The following is a 25291-nucleotide window of genomic DNA, read 5'->3' as shown; positions in this document are numbered from 1 at the left end:
CGTGTCCAGGGTAGATTTTTCAATGTATAGGTTACAATAAAAGACAACTACTACAGATATAAACTTTGAAGGGAAAATGTAAAAAAACATTTATTTGCATAACAAAATATTCCAACTTGCTTACTTTATTATTAAGTAGAAATAAGTCTAGAGAGTTACTGGGTGTAAAGTTTTGAGACTGGATCGTAAAAAAGATGAATGTGAAGACCATGAATAGGCTACTTTTTGTGCCTCACATTATATCAATTTCCAGCATCAGCAGCGAGTCAAATACACCGTTTCCCTGGCGCATGTAGCCTATGTTGCATCATCACATAGAAAAATCATATAAGCCAAAATATTAGCATTGGGCCAATACTGATAAATTTGTTTTAAGCTAATATCAGCTGATACCAATATCAAGAAGATATTGTCCTGTATTCATAAGTTTTCGCAATACAGCTAGTCATAGTTTTGCACACAGACTTCCCACAACCCTTGAAGCTCTGTTGCTATGAAAATAATTTGCTGAAATGAGAGGGAAAAAAACTGATATTTATGTTAACACGTTCAGTTTCCACACCTAACTGCTGTAAATAAAACAAATACAAGTAGAAAAAAGCAAAACTATCCTGTCATCCAAACGGCCTTTAACAGCCACGATTAGGCTACATCTACAACCAAAGACAGATAAACTGAGAGGTCACCAGTCTGAGCTGCCTGCAATACAAAAAGAGATTGAGTAGAGCACTCGATATAGGCTAGCTAATCTAATTCTCCACATCAGGGGTAAGCATATATTCACAACATTAACAACTGGCATTCAGGTTCCGTACTGCAGTATATTTCTACTGCCAAGGAGAAAGGGCACAAAGACATAGCAGAGGGGAAGTGAGCTGTGATGTTTCCCTTGGCAGGGAAAGTTTCACAGCCACATGCTCTCAGAATGCTACATCCCAGAGCTATACTGGTAATGACAAATGGACCACTGATGGTAAAGGACCCAGATTGATTTTCCCTTTAAAAAACATGGAAAGAATCCTCAGTGAGCTGCACCTAATTCATTGCACCTTATTATTTTTTGTGACATAAAACCTAGGGCATTTACTTTGTTATTTTGAATTTATTTCTGAAGTAAAACTCAAAATCATGCATGTAATAAATCACACATAATAAATCATTACATAGCGGTGACAACTGAATCATTTGAATTGTAACATCATGCTGATCTCTGAAACCTTACTGGTGGACTGAGCTCCCCATCATCTTTGGAACAGCATGTCCTTTTGTTCATTTCTGAATACTGAAACCGAATGCTGATAACATGCACAGCTAAACACCTGCAACTGACATGATGTGTGAACAAAGTCATTTATAAGAACATGTCGTCTACGCACTGTGTATTACTTGCATTACTCACTTGGACACCTCTACATAATGTTGAAAAAATGAAGAAATCGTAAGGATTAAGACCAAGATGATGATAAATATTAAGATTAATATGAAGACAACCACAGAAATGCTAGTACTGAAGCTAGTACATCAAGCTACCTTTTATCTCTACAGAACAACAGAGCTATTGCTTAAATTTAGTTTGGCCTGAAGCTGAACGGTTTCGATTGTTTAATTTTTTAAACAGAAACACTAGCAATTCAGATGCATCTTCATATTGTACTCATACTTTCACACAACTAATGAGAGGATATTACTCTACCCATACTGTTAAGATTACCCCAGCAGCACCTGCAGAACAATTAAACAGATCTTAGGCTGAGTTTTAGGCACAGAGCCTGGAACCCCACACTATGCTATACTCCAGTGACCTGATTTATCATTTCAAGCCATGCTCATTCTCCCCTTGTGGTAATAATATGTTCTAAAACTGCTTAATTTCAGCTCACGCTCTTGACTGTGCATGGTACCCCACAAAGTCAAACGTGAATACAATTAGGCATGTGTTACTAAGCAACCAATCTGTTCAAGAGAATATGTTTTCTTGCGCCTCTGGCTCTCAAAAGAAGATGAGCTGTCAGTCTGGTGAATGCACATAGGCCAGCTCTATACTTCAATTACTGACCTGAGCTCAGGGTATACTGAGGGACACCTGGACGCCTACAAAGTCAAATGCCTGGCGTCCACTTCTGACTTTGGAACCACACAATCAGACTGCCAATTAGGTGGTGTGGGAGGTGGCTTAGGAATGCACTCCGAAGGAGCTTTCTGCGTCCTGGCACTTGACAGTCAGTATTCAGTACATTGATGTGATTTCATATCTCTAAGCAAACTATGCTCTTTGGCTTGTTTTAAATCTATGCACGTCATCATCATTATCATCATCATCATGGACAGACACAGTGTTTTGCTATAGATGCATTTGTATTGCAACTGTGGAGGGGGGGGGGTCCTTTTGCCAATTGGTTTAATAGGGGTGTAGCTTTGTTTTCAGTTGTGCTCTTTTTGTTTGCCATGTGTATGCATCTCAAGCCAAAAACGAGACAGTTGGCACCCGTGTTCAGGTGATCACACAGGGGATTCCATCACTGCCAAATACCTTCCTGAACTGTTAGGGTTACTGCTCACAAGTCCACAATGCATTTCCAGCAGTAGCCTACATGTTTCAGCATATCCAGAGGTCACAGGATTCAGCATTTCTCTTTTTCTTTTTTAATGCAAAAGATTAAACTGGTCAAAGTGCAGGCATTTTCCTGGCCCGAATTTTGAAAACGCTAATTTCTGAATGCTAGTGCAACCTCTGGGATATCAAGCAGAGAAAACCCGCAAAAGACAAGAGCTTAGCACTGGGCCAAGTGAATGGGTAGAGAAAAGTAGGTTCAAAGCTATTGAGAAAACCTGTGAAACTCATAGATGACTCATCACTCGGCCTCAGATTTGGACTGTGTGTCTATCTTGGGTAGAGGGGAGTACATGATAACGCTATAACGGTGACTTCACTAGGCAGCACTGAGGGTGTGCCAGTGTTCACTGCCAATGCTGTTACAAAGCATGTCAAAGGGAGCATAACAGGTATCATAGCTGCTGGCTGTCTATTGTATACTGAGAGGAGGACAGATCTGCACTATAAAAACAAAAAAAATCAATAATCTCAAGTATTTTAGTCTCAAATTTAGACTTAGATCTTATTTATATTCCTTTTTTGTGAAATGATACAAAAATATTTCCAATGAGACAGCTTCACTCATTTCAAGATCTGCCAATGGGGTAAGAACATTTCACTAGACAAGTAAACAGCAACTTAAAACAAGATAATATTTTCTACTTGAGAGAAAAAATAATTGTAAGTCTCATTACAAGACAAAACACATGTTAAGAAAGACTTTCTGCAGTGTATCTATACAGATAATCCTTATTCAAACTTATTCAAACTGTGCTGCCAGAAGTGCCCTAGGATGTAAAACGGTAACAGAGGCATACTGTGCATACAATAATTTCCATATTCCTTGTGGACTATAGGCCAAGCCCAATATAAAGGAGTATTAAAATGAAGTGTACACTAATAACAGAGTAGCGTTCCCTGAGATAATTCTGCAGAGGCTGACCGGAGAGCAAAATGTAAATGAGAAAACCCAGCACTGCAGGACAGTGGTGCCACACATGGGATGCATATGGGTATATTGGGAAAGAAATTTGCATTACAGTCCAATTCGAATAAACATACCATCATGCAGTAATTGACCTATGCACTGCATTATCAAAAGCATTGGTTGTGGGAGCTGCCAGGTGGCATGTCCTGCTGCATGTCCCATGTTTCCACACACTGCTCACGTAGCGATCTGGTTGGGCTAGTCTGTCGTCTGTTTGTTTGTCATGAGATCCTGTTCAGCTGTGTCTCGTCTTTTTTTTAAGTCTTATGTATTAACGTGATAACCCTACCTGGAAGCTGTTTTACATAAAGTGGAATACAGCACATGGAGTACCATGAAGCCGTATGCACTCTTCCTCACACTACTCTGTGGCTTGTTTCGTTTTTTTTTTTTTTACGCGGACTGCCCTGCTGGGAGACAGTGTCTACCCTGGACTGTTACCACAGCGCGTTTATCCAAGCAAGTTGTTGTTGAGTCTGAAGGACTGCTCGTTGGGCATTACCAACCTCTCATGGAACATTCCAGCAGAACTAGCAACTAGGCCTTTCCGCACCAGCAAAAGCCACAAGCCAGGAGAAAAGCCAGGAAACAACGAGGTAAGCTTGAGGCAACTGAAGCGTTATAGGAAGGTCAGCTCTCTTTCCACTGTTTTCTTGAGAATTGTTTCTCTGGAGAATTTGTTCGCTCCAGAGAAAAACAGATAAGCGTCAAGCAAATGTCAATTACATGCATGAATTCAGAAATGCACCTTTGATGGCTTTTACTGAAAAATGGACAAGGGTACCCAAGATGGTGCACTGCTTATTGACAGCTTTGACACGACCATTCATTTAGACCGTGACAAACAAAAGACTAGTAAAGAACATGGTGGGGGTGTGTGCTTTTACATTAACAAACACTGGTGTAAAACATCTGACATAGATCTGTTAGCTGTGTCACTCCGTCCCTTTTATCTCCCAAGGGAATTCCCTCAGTTGTTTTTCATCTTTGTATATATCCACCCCAAAGTGAATGCTACTTCTGCTTCTGATCACACCATGAACGCTGTTCACTAACTGGTACTTTTATCTCCTTACTCCCCAGAGTTTGTAGCCAAGGACTTCAACCACTGTTCCGTGGACCAAACTCTAAAAAATTAACACCAATATGTCACATTTCCTACACGCTCTAACAAGGTGCTGCAAATATGTTATGGCAACATCCAAAATGCGTACAAATACATCCCCCTGTAGATGGTAGCTTCTCTTCGCTCCGTCCACTCCTCCTTTTGCTCCAGAGTTGCGTGCGCCCTCACTACTATTCATTCTTTCCACAGATAACTGTAGGAGTGTCCACAATAACCATCACGTTATCAAATACGCTGATGACACTGTTTTTCTGTCTCTGCTCTCTGGCTCAAATTTAGACCACGATCCAGCTCTGCAGGAATTTGTAGAGTGGTGTGACCACTCCTTCTTGGAGATGAACATTTCCAAAACTAAGGAGCTGATGGTGGATTTCTCCAAGCAGCAACCTGTTCATGGAGAAACACGCATCCATGGGCAGACTGTTGACAGAGTGGAGAAATATAAATACCGTGGCGCCATCTTTGATGAGTAGCAAAAACTTGAGGACAACGGAGGCAATATTTTAAAATGTCTACAACTCCTTCCTTTTACAGTTGTTTTATTGACAGCATAATTTCATTCTCCTTCATCTGCTGGTTTCAGTCACTGAGCCTCAAGAACAAAAATCATCTCCAGAGCACTGTATCCACCTGCTCCAAAATCAACAGGCTTCCACTCACTGGCCGCCTTTTACAAACAACAGTCCTAAAAAAGCACATGCCATCCTTCGTGACTCCTCTCATGCCCTCAGCCCAGCCTTTGATCTGCTGCCCTTGGGTCCACGCTATCGCTGGCCTCGGTGCCAGACCGTCAGGCGGAGAGTAAGGTTTGAGCCTGAGGCCATCGGGCTGATAAAGGATCACCTCTCCCCCGCACTCTGAGTCTGAATAGCACAAGTGAATGCACATGTGCATGCATTTTTTATGTGTACATACTCAATTTTTTTAATGCCGTTTACCACACTTTTTTCACTGCCCAGCAACTAATTGTCCTTCAGCAATAAATAAAGTTGATATTGAACTGAATTGAACTGAATTGAACTGAAATTAAATCAATTGAATTGAATTGAATGGAATTGGACTGAACTGAACTCAACTGAAGTACAGTAGGCTAATTATTATCTGGAAGAGATGCATTCCACAGCCTTGTATCAAATCCAGACTGTGTGAGTGCCATCTGTGGCCAGCAACCCCACGGGACTGTGTTTAACTGGCTCCAGTATTGGTCCATCTGCAGGATTGTCGCTGATTTCTTCTGGTGGGTAAGGCATCGGCGGCTTCGCCGCACCAGATGCAGGTGAAATGCAGCTCAACAGTGCAAATGCTGAGCAATTCAGCTGGTGAGCAGGAGTAAAAATAAGCAGTGGCTTGCAGCACACACATAGGAGGAGACGTGTGCTCGTCTGCACTGCAATATGCTAAACTGAATGACAGATTGTTGCATTGGTGGGACAGGCCCAAACTTATCATTAGGCTTTCCAAATTAAGACGTGCTATAGTAAGTCTGGGATACGTTTACCAACAAACCCATCATAATGAACAAAAATCGCATTAAGAATATCAAAATTTAACTCAAACTATTTTTACATATTTGACTATCCAGACCATTTACTCAATTTACAAAATACAAATAATTTAGTAAAACTAACTTTACCATATTAAAAGCAGAGACCCTTTGTTCAAGACCAGGCTTAATACAGTGTGTGATATTCTCTAGACTAGAAGACTACTTTCCTCATAATCAAACATTATGTTCTCACACAGCTCAATCTAGCCACAACAAAATACTGAAATATGAGTAGGAACGGATACAGGCTGATGTCCAAAAAATACATATCCTGAATAAATAAAGAATCGCTTTATGACCTGCCCATATACCTGTAAGATTATTCTCGTCCTTGAATAGCATTCCCAGCCAATCATATTTCAGACTACTAGCACAGCATAAATGCCAGAGCCAGCCACATATTTAAACACCATTTGCGGTGACACTGTTGATTCCATGCGGTTGAGGAAATTAGTTTCCTCATTGTGTAGTTTATGCTTCCAAATACAGTAGTGTTGATGAGACTTTACAGTCCAAAGACTCAAGTGTAATTAGCCCATCTGAACAAGCATGGTGCTCTTAATCTGTATGCCTTTTCTCAATAGGACACACTAAGCAGGACATAAAGTAAATAAAGCACAGGCAAAACTAAATATTTGCAAAATAGCCTTGAAAAAGCCAATCGTTGGGTGTGTGATTATACATTATAATTATAAACTCAAATTAGGTATAATGTGAAATCTATCCATCTATCCAGGTGGGCACTACACTTTGGTGATGTTTGAACTGAGTTCCCACGTTCTGTTCACTGTAAAATTCCTTAAAATTATGAGATGAAATATGCTATATAAATACATTCTCTCACCATTAGGCTACTATTATAAATGATAACTGCATGGTAAACTGTTGGTATTTGCAGCCCTTAAAGCACCTCCCCTCTGAGCTGTTTACTGTAGGCCATTGTCTTGAAGCCAAGCTGTGCTACAGCACCTCCGTGGGGTACCTCCATGGGGCTGTGTGGAAGCAAGCAAGTGCTGTTCCAACTCAGATGGCAACATTTACAGATTACAGATAATCCAGGCCCCCTGACCACTGCACCTCAGCCACAGTAGCTCATTTCACCATCGGCAGGGAAGGCAGCTGATACCGTAAAACGAACCTGCATCACCATCACATGTGGGTCACTCTAATAATAGCAAAAGGAGCAGTCAGTATATGTCTCAGTCAACAAGTCTCTGCCTTCTCTTAAATGAGGAATCTTCAAATGGGCAGTAGCTGGATACAACCTGTTATAATGAGCTAACAACAAACGTACTGACTGCCTACTTTCAGACGACTGCATATTACAATGACTATTGGCTATACTGTTCTTATCAGTCTCAAATGAAAGGAACTATTGAATTTTTCTTCATATACTCATATTCTTCCTATGCATAATATCCACAGATTGTTGCATACATGTGTCTGATTTTTGCCATAACACTCTTGGAAAATAATCTTAAGAACACAAAACACTAACTGAAGTACCATGTGGAGAGGTGTTTGGAGAGAATATGCACAGCCACAAGTATCACAGTACACAGTATCCATTTCAATATGAGCAAAGGCACAGCCAAATTCAGAGCCACCCAAAAGACAGTAGTTATCATCTACATGTGCCTTTGCACTGCAAGTACTAGTCCAGGAAGCTGCTAGTCAGACCACCTGTAAGATCTCTATAACAATTCTGCAAAGTGAAAGCAAAGTCAACACATTGTCCAAATGTTGTATGTTGTATTTCTAGAAACACTGTATTAGCTTGATGAACAGGAGTTTTCATTCTATCTGAGAACATAACTTGATTGCACTCTACGGTAGTTTGACTGAATCTGTTGAATGTTTGTTACTGATGAAAACGCCAGGGCCCTCAGGGAGAGAGAGTGAAGCAGCCCCACCCAATGTTCAGCTCACACCAAACAGAGTCCCTGTGCGGGTTCCGTCTGTACTCAGCAAACTTATGAGGCCACACTGCCTCTAGGACACTTGTGCAGTGAGAAACTTTCACTCAGATTTCAAAAGAGAGCAGCTTCAGATTGTAGTTGAAGGCAGAGCTTGAAGGTCAAGTCAGGGTTGCTAACTTTTTACCCCCTTTCCCTCTCTCTCCCACAAGACATTAATTAAATCTACATGGGTCATTTATAGAAACCTTCAAAATGTGTGATTGCATTAATATGCACTAATATGCAAGTAGTTTTATTTCTAAGAAGTTATTGATAAGAAGAGCTTCTCTGACCGCTAAGCAACAGTGTTACTTCAAAGTTAATTGAAAGGATATAGAACTATATTAAGTTGCACATTCACTGTTCATGAGATTGCATAGGGACTCACATGTTGTGTCAAGGAAACCTCACAACGATGGAGCTCTAAGAACCAAAATGATAAGTAACACCACAATCACTAACTCTGAGCATTACTATCTACGTAGCAGTCATGTGATCTCGCGGTGAAAGTTGTGTATCCTGCTGTATTCGCCTACTGTACACAGCCCCGTGTGCTCCAATGACAGGTGATGGCCAGTTAAAATTTCACAACAATTTGATAAATTTGGGTCTTTGGTGCAGACGTGGACCGCCGCAGATTTCAATAGCCAAACACTGCATTAGTTTTAATTAGGGAACGAGCGACATCTGACTGAATGCGTTCTCGGGAGCAATAGACCATCTCACGTGTCAGTGTTTTGGAGTATGATGTTTTACGACTGCCATATGCTATGAAGTAAAACAGCGAAAATGTATACTAACGTTGTCATACCGTTGCATATAGCCTACTGCTGTATTTCTTTGGTAAATTTTATAATAGATTGGCCACATGTCACAAACTACTTAAACGTGCATTTAATGACAATAAGTAGCATAGCCTCTCTCTGAACTCTGACAAACTCGAGCTTTAAAGCAATTCAGTGGAATGCAAATCTATTCTCTTCTCTTGAGCGGCAAAGAAAAGTCCTACTGGAGACCAAAACGACCACACACCATAACCACATCCAAAAGACTTACATAAGCTGAAAACGAAAGGCTGCAAAATAAAATAAAAAATAAATCATTGATAGTAGCCTAATACGATCAAGCACAGGGAACATTTGGAGATGAGGAAATAAAGTTAGAACCTTGTAGGCTCCACCTGCTGTTGAACAGACATGACACACTAATATGAATAACTAGATCAATAAATTTATCTGTGATTTACACCGAACTCCCTTGCCTATATGCTTTGCAAGAAACTGGGCAAATGGCAACGACTTAGTTGTAAAAGGAATGTAATAATATTTGCATTGTAGGCTAATGGCCGAAAGTCTAAATAAAACAACAGAACAGCTAACAAATACGCGTAGAAGCGTTTAGCCTACCTTGTCGTGTTCCATCCTTGCAGTTCTCAGGGATCCTGTCAAAAAGCCATGAATGCGGGTGCCCGCTAGACTCTAGAAATGTTAAGCTGTGCTAGTGAAGAACAGCCTAACTAATAACGCTAGCGATTCCCAGTGAGCGGACGAGACGGCCAGTGTGCGTCCGCGGTTCGCGATGTTTAAATAGCCACTCCTATTCTGGAGGCAGGCTTTTGGAAGATGACCCAAACAGAAGAACCTGCAGTCCTCCACGATGTGTCTGTACGTATGACTCACATAATATCCCTCCCGCGCTATTTCGTTCGTCTGCAGTAAATTATTAACCGGCAAAAAATCAAATGTCCGAGAAGATTCGACCCTTACAGTGGAGAGAAAACGCAGAAACATGACGTTTTCAACCGGGTTGCATTTCTCTCTTGGTGCGACCTACTGACACATAAAACACCAGAACGCAATTAACGGCGCTTTTACTGGCGCAAGCAGTTCAAATGCTTTTAGCACTGCGGTGAATTTTTTTATCCCGTGAGCGCCAGGAGCGATGATATCCACGTCACATGAAGCAGATAAATATGTACCGATTAGGGCTGATGGTAAAATTGCGGCTCCGCAGAAATATACTGTATACCCTACCCTATTGCCTCTGTTTGGGCTAAATGATATTTCAACGTGTAATGTCGCGAGATACCACTGGACAAGCAAAAGCTAAGAGGCTGGCGAGGCTATGCTACCGAATTATTTGAAGACTGGCCTACATAACGAAAAGCTCATTAAATAATTTCAAAGTTAAATTGGCTGCATTTACCAAAAATGAAATATGAAAATATTCCTCAAAATGCGTGCTGCTATTACTTTGATAATGATGCATATTTAAATAACGTAGCTAATAACTTTTTTTTTTAAATAACTAAACCAAATAGTAGCATATGATGAATTATGTAATAGGTGTTGAGGTTCTTTCTCAACACCTTGAGGATTTATTTTCTCTTTTTTTTTTTTTTTTTTTTTTTTTTTAGCAGGTACCACGAGGTGAATGGCTGAGAGCAAGTGTCAAACACCTATGCATAAATATCTCCCCTGTTGTTCTCAGTGCCTATTTATGATGCTGTACTGGCATGCATTTTAATGAAGATTTGTGATTTTGTCCAAATCTATATTTTTAGGAGGCAGAACGTCAAAATCAGTTTCTCTATTTCTGAGAGCAAATTAGCAGTATTTAGATTGGCTTTTGAATGGATGTTGTGGAACCCAAGTAAGCTAAATAGAATTTGGTTGAAAGGAACATTCAGACTGTGTCTGGCCTTTTCTATGAGGCTGAAATGCACATTTCACTCAGATGTTATTTGTGTGTAAATAGAGCTCCATTGCTCTACCAAATCTACACTGCATGCTTGTTGGAGCGCACGTGTTACTGAGGAGTGAGAAGTCACAAATTATTATTATTATTATTTTTGAGGTGATTAATTTCTTATTGCTGTGGCACATGTTAGTATAAACTGCATGCAACTGATATAAAGTAGACTGCAAACTGATGAACACATTCTAAAAACTCATTGGATCTGAAGCAACATCTAGTTTTAAAAAATGATATTATAACGAAAGTGAACATGAAAAAATAAGAAACATTTTTTGAAATAACATATAACACATTAAAAGAGTTTGTGAATAATGCAAATAATGTAATACAATTCTTATCAAAGACCAATAAATTGGACAAAAAACCACAGGGTCATTAGTTGGACAAATCACTTCTGGTAATTGGCTGTAACAGAAAAGAAAGCTCTTCTCAGAGTGTGTCTCTATCTTTTGTAAGTGAAAGAAATTGTAAATAGAATACTCCCATTCTGAGGAAAGCTATGGGAGCCAAAACATATTTGCAAGACAAACAAACTGCTTTGAATATATTTTATGATAAAGATATTGTTTGGGTAGTAAAACCTCCTTGCCTTGTCTCACTCTTACACCATTTTTTTATGAAGAACTTTGCGCTTGTTTACATACTAATTTATCACATTTGAAACAAGCCTTTCATTCAGGGAATAGCGTGAGAGAACCATAGAAGATGGCAGACAAGCTGAGCTGTAGCGTTCTGTTCATGCACTGAGAACACATAAACCCCTGAAGGAAAGCCAGGAAAGAGTGCTTGGTGATAAATGATTCTAGAAAGGGACTTGTGAGTGAGATGTCTTGAGAGACACATTCAACGAACGGCAACAGGGAAAGAGCAAGTCAGAGGCAAACTTCTTGTATGTCGAGAGAGGACATAAAGCGGTGCCAATATTTTACCTGAAGAGATGATAACAGTGACGATGTTAATGAAAGGGGATGAAGCAGCAAGGAGAAATATATATTTTTTAATTCAGATGGCAGGAATGAATCCAAGATGAGGTGCTAAATAGACACATGTAACCTCTGAGGAAACCCTAAAATCCCAAGAGGGATGAGAAAAGACTAAAGAAAAGAAACACTGAAGTGGAAGTGACCTGTTTGTTTTACCAGGTGCGTACACCTGTTCTGATTTGCCAGTGGTACATGGAGGAGGAACTGAGACTGCGGGTTCTTCTCCACAAAGGCTCAGCTAACTAAAGAGCCATTAGACGGGGTGGAGTGCTCGACAATATGCCGTTTATCTGCAGTACCGCTGCTCTCCTTCAGCAAACATCCCAGCCCTTTGATAAGCCAGACTTGTGATACTCTCTAAAGGACCCGCCACGCCACTGCTTGATATTGCCCACAGAAGCCCTGACTTTCAATTCAGGAGCGCTGGGTGGGAACCTAGCACTGTGTATCAAGATTCCTCTGTGGTCTGCCCCCGTCAGACAGCTGGGTATGTATCCAGATATGAGACGTGTCTTCTTTCTAAACTCAGCTTCGTTCACATTTGTAATAAGGGACACCCCGCTTGACCTTATAACCCATACTTGCATGAGGCCAGATCATTGGGTTAACAGGGTTCCCATTCGTCCTGGAAAACCTTGAAAACCTGGAAATATATTGACTAGTTTTCCAGTCATGGAAAACACCTGCAAAATGAGAAAATTTACAAAATATCTTGGAAATATTTGTGAGGTCCTGGAAAATTGTAGGCTAGGCTATTAAACAGTATATTTAGAGCTGAGATTGCATTTTTTTCTGTATTTTTCTCCGTTTTCTCATTTTTATTAGCTGCCGAGATTACACGGCAGCACAAAGTTTTGAATGGTTTTGGTACCCCCCCGGTCTACCTTTGGCTTTGGGCTACCATTGTCCATGTTTCATGTCTGTAAGTCTAAGTCATGGAAATTGTCCTTGAAAAGTCCAAGAAAATTATTTCCTAAAATGAGTGGGAAACCTGGTTAAGCAATCCTGGAGCGGTTTAGTGTTTTGTGTTGCGCTCAACAACAAGAATAGTCAGACATGGTCCTAGAAAGTCCTAGAGCCTGCTGGTTTTGTTTTATAAATCAGCCATAAATTTTAACCCACTAAACCATCTAAGGTGAGTTAACTGTATAATTAGCTGCTTGAACTCATGAATATATACTTACAAGAACAGTCCATATCGCTCATCAATATCGGCTTGTCAATTTTTGACCCAGGTCTAATTTGACCCCAAAAGACCCATACTTATCACTTAACAAATTAATAGATGAATGATTTACATTCATTTATCACTGAGGGGCATTTATCTCACACATGCTTCCAGTGTGTCGACCACACTAGGGTGAAAATCGGCAGCCATTTTGCCCCAAGAGTGCCTATTGACCGTCTTTCTAGATGCAAGGATTTGTCCCTGTGCATGACGTAAATAGAGGCAGAGAGGATGAGAGCTACAATGGCAGTGAACAATTAGAGCCATAATGGGAAATGTCTCACTGTTCCGCCAACCATCTGGAAATTAAGTTGTGATTAGAACTGCAGACTGTCAGCGGAAGAAGTAGATGAACGTGCCACCAGTGAGATGAGATCTTGGTGGGATCTGAATGTCACATGGGAGGGGTCTGGTGATGGCGTACACTAAGCCCATTCTACATGGCTCCCTCCGCTGGAGAGAGGGTGAAAATGTAATAATGGAAAGCAGAAGTTCCCAAATTGGAGTCTGTAAAGGAGACTCAAGTGGTCCTCAAAAATATAAATAATTTGGAAAAAGAATAGCATTTTAAGAATATATTTCTACATTTCAGATACAATTGGAATATTGTGATAATTGTAATCATTCGATATTTATTTTGCTCTAAATAACTAAATTGCATCAGATCTTTGATCCTTGATATAATGGCACAGGGACTACAAATGATTCCATGTACTTGTGCTTTAAACAGCTACTGCATTGCTGTCTGTAGAGAGTTTTGGAAAGAAGTTAACTTTTCTATAGATGTGGGGCCTTTGGTCACAGAATGGTTATTTTAGGGGCCCTAAAATGAAAACGTTTGGGGCCTCTTCAGCTGGCCTGACCAATTTCTTTATCCAGAACCATAGCATTCCTACATGTGAACATCAGCCCTGCTATTGTGTTTCTTCTCAGTGACCTACTATGAATCAGCATCTTCCTTTTAAAATACACCAGCAAATCTTTCCAGAATTCAATGAATCATTCCATGCAAAAAGGCAGCATAACTGAACAAAGGAAAATGTGGGTGTTTGCGCTGAGAGATCAATGTCCTGTTCAAGACAATTCAACACAGGGGAGATATAAAAGCAACAACAAGATGTTTGAACTCATGCACTGCACTGGGCTTAGATGTGAAATCTGAAAAATGTGAAATAGCAGTCTATACACTTGAACACATACACAATGGACATGTATCACTGTGTTAGAACATTTTTTGACCTCAGAAATGGGAATAGTTTAACAATTGCTGTTCCTTAACCCCTTAAGTCATGCAGACCTGTATTTGAACAGGAAGAACTTCATTTGCATTCATTCCATTTTTTATGGTGAAATGTTCAGTCAATCTGATCACACAATATACCATTTTAAAGTGTTAAAGCTCACTGTTATATATCTATAAGCTATTTTGTGATGCCAATGTTTTAGCGACAATGTTTCTTTATTTTGTAACATGTGAGGTGGCAATGGATGGATGTAAATTAAATACAGGCACTGTGTGAAAACAGATGCTAGATTATTACAATAACCAATTGTACAGGTTTGGGGCCATGTCTTTTGTGATACTGTTTAAAACTTTGAGCACAGAGCCTTAATCCTCTTGGTAATGTCTGCTATTTGTGTCAGTTATATAAAAACCTGAGATAAGAATTACCCAAAGATGTCTGCCAATATCAAGGGCTAAAGCCAACCAGAAGCAGTTCCATATGCTTAGAAAACACAGCAGTTTACCAGAAGTTCAAATGTTATGCCTTTCATATCAGACAAGCTTTTTAAACTGCAAAGGATGTCAATGAGCCATCCTCTCAGTGACAGATACACACTCACTATCACTACTTCTTTTGTGCAGGTATTTAAATTGATTTGACAAGGAATCTAGTTTGGCAGTAGAATAAACATATACTGTAGCTCTCCATACAAACCTGGTCCTGTATTGCATCCAGATTTTCTGCTGCGTGTAGCCAAGCACTTGACCTAATTGGAATAATCTGACTTGACTGGATAAATCTAACTTTCCTCTTAAGTTTGAGCAATAATTGTTTATAGAATGCTGGCAAACCTGGTACTCAAATACCTCTACAGCTGAGAATCAAAAATTCTGAGTTAAACAGGTATTTGCTGGATGCACTAGCATGTAACAAAGTCGCTATGTCCATTTGTATTTTGCTTTTTATTTCACAAGACAGCCCAATAGATATTGGATATTGCAGGACTGATATAGACCTGATATTTATTTGAAAAAAAATTATGTGAAAAAAAAGTGAAAATATCCTTGCAGATCCCAAAGAATTTTGCACTGCACATAATATTCTAATTACTGAACTGTATAGGTAATATGCAGGAATTTTAGAAAGTATTCTAGTGTCTGAAGAAGTAAGCATAAAATAATTATTTGACTCAGGTCTGAACTGTTATAAGTGTAAAGAAAGTAGGCCACAGACAGGGCCTCATGGGCCCAAAAGGCATTTCATCAGCAGTCCAGTGGCATGCCAACCTCTTACATAACTCCCTGTCTCTTCCCAGTTGCTCAACATCGGTATGGTGGACACTTTGCCCCTTTTTAGTCTACTGCCTTGTGTTGTGGTGTCCAGGCCTATTTGTTAGCCCGTCAGCACTCCCTCATCCCAGCCGCACTGCATTGTGTGGAACACAAGCATTCATTACCCGGCACCCCCTGGGTCTGCTAACATCCTGGGCCAGAATCAGAAGTTCCACAGCAGCCAGCTTATATCATAGAAAGTGTGGCTCTGTGGAATGTATTTAACAATAAAACGCTATGTGTGGTGTATACATCTGTATTACCTAAATACCATGCTATACTTTTGGGTATAATAATAGTAATAATAATAATAGATTGTATTTATATAGCATCTTTAGTAATCTCAATGTGTTTTACAATGATGGGGGAAGCTCATCTTAACCACCACCAATGCAACATAATGTTCAACACACACCAGTTGAGGTTGAGAGGGACGGAATATTAATTTATGATGGAGGATGATTAGGTATACAGGTTAACAGATCCAGGTTGGGAATCCCCTGCTCTCTGTAATAAGTGCCATGTCATCTTTAATGACCGCAGCGAATCAGGACCTTGGTTTCAAATCTCATCCAAAAGACAGATGAGGCTGAAAACTGGGCACTCTCCAAAGCAGCAAGAGTGCCACCTGGGATCAAAGGCGGTGCTAAAGGAATCTGGGCCCTCAGCTGTGGCCAGTGACATCGAGGAGGAGGATAGGTTTACAGTGGAACACGGTTGCATTAAAGGTTTAGAAATGTAGGAAAGTTATTTTTGTCTTCAGCTCTGGCACCTGCCAAAGATGTGAGAAGCAACACCACTGCCCTTCTCCACAGCCAGGGGTATTTCACAATTGACTTTAAGTGACTGAATTTGTATGTTAAATGTCTTGCCGCTAACTAATGCTCTCTTACATATTTAAGACTCAAGCAGGATCCAGTTCTGCTGGGATAGTTTCTACTGCGATATCCCCTGAAAACGTTGTATTACTATAGTATTATAATAGTATTACAACTGCTCCAAAATCTGGATTTGGCAGAACGGCCAATGCAAGCCAATGGCAATCATTACTGCGACTCAGTCCTCTTAAGAACTTTGATGGCATTCTGCATGTGAAGTACTGGTACTATCTGGTGATCAGGTGTGGTCTGGTGTGAAACAACAATCATACCTTCTGGTCTGTTGGTGTTGTCACCTGCGCAGAGATCTTGGCTGTCTTTGCCAGTGATTTAGTGCCCTGTGTCCTCTTCTTCAACGAGTTGGATGATTTCTGTCCAGTAGGTGATGCTTTCACTTCCTGCGTCCCATCACACAGTGGAATGCTGTTCCTCACTTTTGATTTCTTAGGCTTCTAAAATCACAATCACAAAAAAGCAGAGAAAATAATAACTTGGACCATAAACCTTATTCTAGCTGTGATAATGCATGTCTGAAACCATTCCTTTTCTCAAGGAAATGTCATGTATTGTACATGCAGACATTTGATATATTGATTTTTCTAAGATGATGGGTCATGAATATGATTTTCAGACAATAAAACTGATTACATGTTTTACTTTTCTGGCTGTTTGATACTGATTGTCTCTGAGGTAAGCCATCACATTTATGAAACTTCCACACTGACTTTTGTTGTTGAATGATATTTTATATTGATGTTCTTAAGAAATAAACCCAGAATCCACAGCCAACCTATACTGTAATATTTGTCTAAACAAAATTTTAATTGCTAATTCGATTTCCAAATATTTTCACAGTTCCACAATAAAATTTTGTCCTTGTTGATTCCAGTAATTTAAAACATTTTGTCACATTTCCGCAAAAGCAAATTCTATTTTCAACACTGGAGCAAAAGGCTGGCACTATCGAATATCATTATTATATTACTACCATCTTTATCACCATCTGTAAAAACAACACAGATTATCCAAATGCAATCATCCAGTCTGTATCAACTTCACTTGCCTTGTTTTGTTTAATGATTTTATTTTATTTTTTCAAATAGAAATCACTGTTACATTTATTACAAATATCTAGCACAAATCTACGGTATGTGGATGTGTTTTCATGTTTTTGTGTGTCTGTGCGAGCGCACGTGTCATCGTGCTAAATTACTGAAATGCCAGTAATGTCCCTTTCCCCCGGGGGCTAGCTTTCTCCCAGACATGGCCACTGCTCTCTTGTCAGAAAGAAACAGTTCCTCCATTGCCTCGTTAATAAAACTGGACAAAAGGCTCTGTCCGACGCCTCCTCTGTCTCTGATCCTCTGAGACTGCACTGTATTAAGCCCATAAATCCAACAATGTCTGTACTGTGCCTTCTGCAACACCGGCTCGCCTGCCAGCACTCAGTTCTCTGTCTGGATCTGGCCCAGGCTTGGGCGACATGCACTTGCTCTCCCGCACAGCGGTGGCGCTGGCCTGGAGCTCAGGTGCTTTTGGCTGAGGACTAGAGAAACTCACTCACTTTCCATCCAGTACTGTTACGCTGAGGGATGTAAGCTAGGCATCATAGGACACAGAAACCTTCACAGTTTTTCACCCAGTATCATCAAGAGGCTCAAAACCCCCATGTAATATGCCCTAGTTATGTTTTCTCTGTCTTCTGATACACATATATTACTGTCGAATACTGTACTGTGGGTAGTACTACAGGCTACAATTACACACCACCACTCAAACAGTAATGTCTATATTTAACAAGTGCTGGTTTTTGTATAGTACTTTGGCATATTGGCAATCAGCTGATGTGTAAAAAGGTTACTCAATATCATATTGTTGCTTATTAAAAGCGTTCATATGGACTGAATAGTCCTGTGCTTAGCACTCCAGAGGCAAATCTATTTTTAATATGATCACAAATGAAATTTTGACAGTAAAGCTTTCTTGTTGTAGGAGCATGGCTGTGATATCACCATTTCTGCAGATATCTCTCCCAGACCGGATCAATGTTAGGATGACAGATGAGGTTTTAATTCCAGTGTTTTTTGGGATCAGAGCAATGAATACTGAGCCTAGTTCTTAAGGGATACTGAGAAAGCAACCAAAACCACCTCAGAGGATGAAAGAGTGGTACTACCATAGAACTTCTGTGATATGCAGACCTGTCTATGTTAATAGAGCACAGCCAAAAAAGCAGTAAGGTCAGATGGAACATTCCCTCTGTGCAATAACTCTCTTGAAAAGAGGCCTCAAAAAATGCAGATGTCACAATAGGTATTTTTTGCTTGGAGCAAGGTAACCCGCAGGAGCAGCAATCAGCAATTTAAAGATGACCCCATTACTTTTCCCTTCTGTTTCAGACTACCGTGTTCGGAACAGCATTCCGCAAGCAGACGCAATCTCTGCTCCCAACACTCAGAAGCCTTTGTTGGTCCAAATCATTACACAAGACACAACACAGATGGGATTTGTGCAAAGAACGGATCCACAATGCCCCCTTCTATGAAAGGAAAAAGCCCTGGCGACTGGCATTCTGTGTGTACGAGAATGTGTTAGCGGGGGTGCTAGCATGTATACGCGTGTGTCTGTGGTGACAAGATCCTTCCTACACCATACCAGCTATATGCTTTCACAGAGGAACAGCCATCATTCTGTATGTGCCCAAAATAGGCAGTCAGGGAGTAGGCTATGCCTTAGTTTAAAGTGCTGAATCATCAGAAAGCATTAGGCCAGGCCAGGGTTTCTCTGTCACAGCTGCTGGGGATTGTCACGAAATGGTGATGGCCTATAGTGCCTTTCAGAACATTTATTTCAACATTTACCAGCAGCGGATGACTTTGATCCAGCATAATCACTGAACACAGACAGGCACGGAGTGTTCACTTCTGCAATATGAATGGCCTCCAAATACGTAGGGGTAGATGTCTGTCACATTCTGCGCATTCTGATCTTGTTTATTATTACTTGCGCAACTGCAATGAAATGAAACCAATGTTTGTGCGCCTGACCATGTCAGTGAAAGTAAGTAATGTCCATGAAGATCTGGCCAGAGGGATGGGTGACCACAGACCACATCACCAGGCTTACACTGCACCCTTGTGGCTAAATTGGGAATCATATCAGGTGGGGCTGCTTCAGTTTGCAACTCTCACATATTTTTCTGGTGTTTGGGAATAAGATACGCTTGCTCTGGCTAAGGGAGGTAGTTGGGTTGTTTTTTGTTTTGCTTTTTGTTTGGGTGTGAGTGAGGGTGGGTACTGAAAAGCCATCATATAAGGAATAAGTTCTATATCAGTACCACATAAATGAAAGAAAATAATTGTACAACATCAAACTGACATGCTTTTCATTTGAACACAAAAGAGATTCCTACCTGACTTTGAAGCTTAATTTTCAAAGGCCGCTTCGTCTCTGTTGAGGGACATAACAGAAATATAAAGAATTTGGTTTGCGGTTCTCGACACGTGTAAATATACAATATAATACAATCTCTATAAGATATTTATATAGAACAACATTATCTAGCCCAGGGTACATTGCATAATATACATCTGTGTCTACTTGAAAATGTATCACACTATTGCGGTTCACACAAAAATTGAAAGGGTTACTTTGTAGTTCCCATTACAGACGCATTTTTGACAATTTTCTGCCAGATGGCAAATGTGTCTGTTTACGCTGTATCTTGATTTGACAAACCCTGAACTGGAAATGATTTGGGGTCATTAACCCTACTTATGTTATATTTAGCATGATACTCTCAAATCCATTTGCAACAGTACTTCAAACATCACATCCTCAATCTCTCTCTTGTGCCTTCTGTGACATTAGGTTACATTGGCATTTTATGTAACAACTATTGGTTGTGACACTGATTTGTGTGTTGTCTTTGCAATTAGCCTAAACATTGTGCATGTATTTTTGGAAGATGATCTGGAACATCTGCTAAATGCCAAAATGGAAATGTATTTCCCCCTTATTGCATGACTGAGACATTCCTATACAGTCATATCCGGGCTTGAGATTGTAGTCGACCTCAAAAGTTACTATTAGGCCTGTCATCACTATAAGCAGTCACGTTGAACTGAGGATTACTGATGCAGCTAACAGCTGGCACAGCCCAACTAGAGAAACTGTTTTAGGCATGGACCCAGTTACCACTCTCTTTTTCCAGTTTAGGATACGCATGTTACTGTATTCTAAAAACAACAGCTCTGGCTATGTGTATCCTTCCTGTTTCTGTCTGAGAGCATTCAGATGTTTGCCCTCATGTGACATGTCAATGAACATTAAATAGCACGCCATGCATCGCCAGGACTAATGTCAGCAGTAATGAAGAAATTATATTCATATTAAGCAATAATAAGGAGGATCACAGTGTAGAGAAACAATCAAATTACATGGTTATTCACTGTAGCTTTGTCCTATAAATTTGTAAGGCTGTTGCAGTTTGTGATGGTGCAGCTAGATCTTTCTGCTAGAAAAACTGCCTCTGGATTAGGAAATTATGAAGGCCCTATGTTTAGTTGTAACTGTAAAATACATTATGACAAAAGGCAGACCACAGAAATCACATTTTGGAAAAAGGCTCAGATTAAAACCAGTAATTTTCAAAAAGTGGAAAAAGGCCATCATATTCCTTCGTTACAGAACTTGTTAGGAAAACAAGTTTCCAAGCTATTACAGTACAGTACCATAGAGCTTTGTTTTGCCGTCTGCAGCATCACCCCCCTTGCCTCTCAGATGGCTCCTGTTTGACGACCCCAAAGAAAATGGCAGGCAGGCCTGCACAGGTTTCACAGTAGATACAAGGCCTAGAGGTCTGTGGTCAGGTGCTGTTAGAATGGAGAACATACCGATCTGCAGCCTATTCCAGCCGGATGAGGGGTCGAGGTCCCGCCCAGAGCAGCAGAAGAACACAACCCACACCATAAGGGAGGCCAGCACCAGTACCAGAACCCAGAGAAATTGGGCCAGAGCCGGGTCCGCCAGGAGATCCATCTCAACAGAATTCTATGTACCTCTCTGTCTGTCTCCCTCTCTCTCCCTCCCTCTCCTGTTCTCGCTCCCTCCCTCCTCCCTCTCACTTCCTCACTTGCGCTCTCTCTCTCTCTCTTTCTCTCTCTCTTGCTGCCTTTTGCTTTATTTCTGGCTGTCTGTCTCTCCCTTCTCTCTCTCTTTCTCTATCGCTCTCTCTGTTTCTGGATGTCTCTCTCTCCCTCTCTCACTCTCTCTCTCTCAGAGGCAGACCTCTTGCCATTTTTTGCCCAGAGAGATGCAGTGGCAGCAGTACCAGATGGGTTCCAGGTGTTTGGACAGCAGCCCTCAATGCACACAGGACCCAGCTCTGCCGCTGACTCACACCAATAAGCAGCAGGCCCTCCCAGAACTAAACATAGTGTACCCACACACACCCACAGCAAACACACCCACATGCACACGTATACACACACACATGAATACACACGCATACACCCACACACACCCACAGCAAACACACCCACATGCACACGCATACACACACACACACGCACACACACGCATACACCCACACACACCCACAGCAAACACACCCACATGCACACGCATACACACACACACACGCACACACAAGCGTACACCCACAAACACACCCACATGCACACGTATACACACACACACACAAGCACACACACGCATACACCCACAAACACACCCACATGCACATGCATACTGTACACACACACACACCCACACATGCCCGCGTATACACACACCCACACACACCCACAGCAAACACACCCACATGCACACGTATACACACACACACATACACCCACAAACAGACCCACACATGCCCACGTATACACACACACACATACACCCACAAACAAACCCACACATGCACACATATGCACACACACATACATCCACAAACACACCCACACATACACACACACACATACACCCGCAAACACACCCACGCATACACACGTGTTCACCCATAAACACATATGCACACACACACACGCAAACACACACAAAGCGAGGGAGAGAGAGAGAGAGAGAGAGAGAGAAATATATAGCCAGTCATGTTCCATTTGAAACCAGGAATGCTGTATAAATAGAAATTATTTATGGGAAAGTTAAAGTCATTCCTCTATCCTTATTTCATCCCATGATCCCACTTGTATAGTTAAAATCTTCCAGGTGTTCCAGCTGAAGTCATATAGCAATCAATAAATGCACTTCATAGTGTCTGATATAACTCAGCTATGATTTTGGATCGTGGTGCAGGAACCCCTTTCATGTTGGAGTCAAGGGTTCCCAGCTTGGGTTTTGGAGACCCATGAGGTTGGGTTTTTGTTTTGACCAGCAATCAATCAGCGATCAATAAAGACTAAAGACACAAATGGTGTGTGAGTTAACTATGTTAACTATGTTACTAGCTGCTTTAATTGATCAATTAAGTGTTGCGTAACCCAAAAACCAGTAGAACCTGTGGGTCCCCCTATTGTGGAGTCAGGGGAATCCTGTATCTGCTTTGGGTCTGGGACTGCAGTACTATCAGTCAATTTTCATTCCCTGTCCATATCCCTGAGGTCACAACACACTTTCTCTAGGCCCCACCCAAATTGACTCCTTCCTTCCAATCACCCGTTGTCTCCACATTCCAGTCTTCCTGTCTGACCTGTTCAGCCTGAGGGGCCTTCTCATACAGTCGCTCACTAGTTGTTCAACCTAAACTATTTTCATTACTTCAGTGAGAATTCTTCAGTCATAAACAGTAGAGTTCTTCCTTAGCCTACCAGGCCCTTTATGATTACTGAGCTTACCAGTGCTCTTTCTTCTTAATGATGTTCCTAATGGTTGATTCCAAATGCTTGATTGTGGTAAGCCTAAGGTATGTCTCTGAAAAATATTTCTTAGCCCCATAATGGCTTCCTTAATTTTCAACTCTGATCCTTATGCTGTCAATGCCAATAACAGACTCTAAAGGCAATCAAAAGCCTAGAATCTAGACGCCTAGATGCTGAAAGCTCTCTTATACTTGTACTAAAGAAGCAATTGAACACACCAAACTAATCAGCAACACCTGTGGAGCCATTTCTCCCAAACAATATTGTGCCCTGAAATGGGGGGGGGGGGGGGGGGGGGCTTCTTATAAAAAAATGTGCTGTTATATCTATGCTGTTTAAGCTTCTTCATGCCTCCTATATTTTGAACAAATGCAGGAAGGTATGACAGCAGAAAAAGAGGACCAAACTTCTTTGTTCCTCTCCAAACCCTGGGTACGATGGGAGTCACCGGTTGGCATCAGTTAGAGATGTACATTTTCTTTTTAGATGCAAAGCATCTCATGGACCTGGCATAGTCCGGGTCCACTTGTCCCATTACATTACATTACAGGCATTTGGCAGATGCTCTTATCCAGAGCGACGTACAACAAAGTGTATAACCAAACCAGGAACAAGTGTGTCGAAAATCCTAGAGAGAAGTACCGTTCCAAGTGCAGGGAACAACCGCATAGTTCAGCTTGGACTCTGTAGGTTAAACTGATTAACACTAACAAGAACAGCATAATGGTAAACATTTATGTCCCACACCATCCCTTAGAATGAAAGGTCACAGCAAATCAACACAAAGCTATTCTGAGTGATCACCTTTAGCCAATGATGAAACATTTATATCCTGATGGGAGTGGTCTCTTCCAGGACAACAATGGCCCCATCCACAGGGCATGAGGGGTCACTGTTTGGTCACTGTCACGGTTTGATTAATATGAAAATGATGTGAATCATATGCTATGATGCTATGGCCTTTGCAGTCACCAGATCACAACCCAATTGAACATTGCTCTCCAGTACCATCATCAAAACACTGAATGAGATTTTTTTTAAATTTGGCAGGGTGTTCTTTGCTCACTGGCTTCATCCTAGGCATAGACTCAAAACAGAGCCGTACCATTATAAATGATTACCATTATACTTTTTTTTTAAAAATTAACAAATAACTTCTTACCCCCAATTTTTGTCTGTCTTCAACTTCTAATCCATACATTCAATTTGAATTAACACAGAAGAAATAATTATAGTTTTCAGTTTAAAAAAAATCTTTTAATAGTGATAATATCAATTCCCAGGAATCTTTTTTGTGTGTTATTTTCGTTTTAGTAATAAAAAAGATCATTTTTATTGTCCATAATAATTTGCTTGAAAATAATAATATAATGAAAATCCACAGAATGATGTTTTAGACATGCCATGTAACATCTGGTTTAAGGTTAGCACATGGAGCTAAGTTGCAAAATGGGAGCAAACATAAGCTTTGTTACGGTCAACTCTGTTGTTGCTTAATTGTACCAGAGTTTACAGTAGGTAACAAAGTTAAATGTCTCCAACTAAATTTAAGTATTTGCATTATTACAAGTAGTAATGATTGGAATGAGGTTTCTTGAAAATTTTAGGATTTATACTTCTCCGCATATCAATGGAAAATATAGCCACCCATTTATCTTGGCTAACAGAATTATATTGTTGTATTTTACTGGAAACAACTCTACATGCAAGTATCGATTTTTAGCTGCTAAACCATGCTTCCAGTGTTAATGTTAGCTATTTGTGATCATATAACTGAGCTCTATTGACTGAAGATGTTA

The 25291-nt window shown here is 40.6% G+C and overlaps 1 protein-coding gene across 4 annotated transcripts in view; it reads right to left on the bottom strand.

Annotated features, from left to right (window-relative positions):
• LOC118227443 (plectin-like) overlaps positions 1–10236 on the bottom strand; it is a 191827-nt gene extending 181591 nt beyond the window's left edge. For all 4 annotated transcript variants that reach the window (XM_035417968.1, XM_035417974.1, XM_035417982.1 and 1 more), the window contains exon 1: positions 9618–10236. In XM_035417968.1, the coding sequence (XP_035273859.1) occupies positions 9618–9632 (15 nt within the window). In that variant the 5' untranslated portion in view covers positions 9633–10236. The remainder of the gene's footprint in view (positions 1–9617) is intronic.
• Positions 10237–25291: the final 15055 nt, after the last annotated feature.

This window comes from Anguilla anguilla, chromosome 1 (genome assembly GCF_013347855.1).
Source record: "Anguilla anguilla isolate fAngAng1 chromosome 1, fAngAng1.pri, whole genome shotgun sequence".
In the NCBI taxonomy this organism is placed as follows: Eukaryota; Metazoa; Chordata; class Actinopteri; order Anguilliformes; family Anguillidae; genus Anguilla; species Anguilla anguilla.
This window is presented reverse-complemented; position numbering and strand designations above follow the sequence as displayed.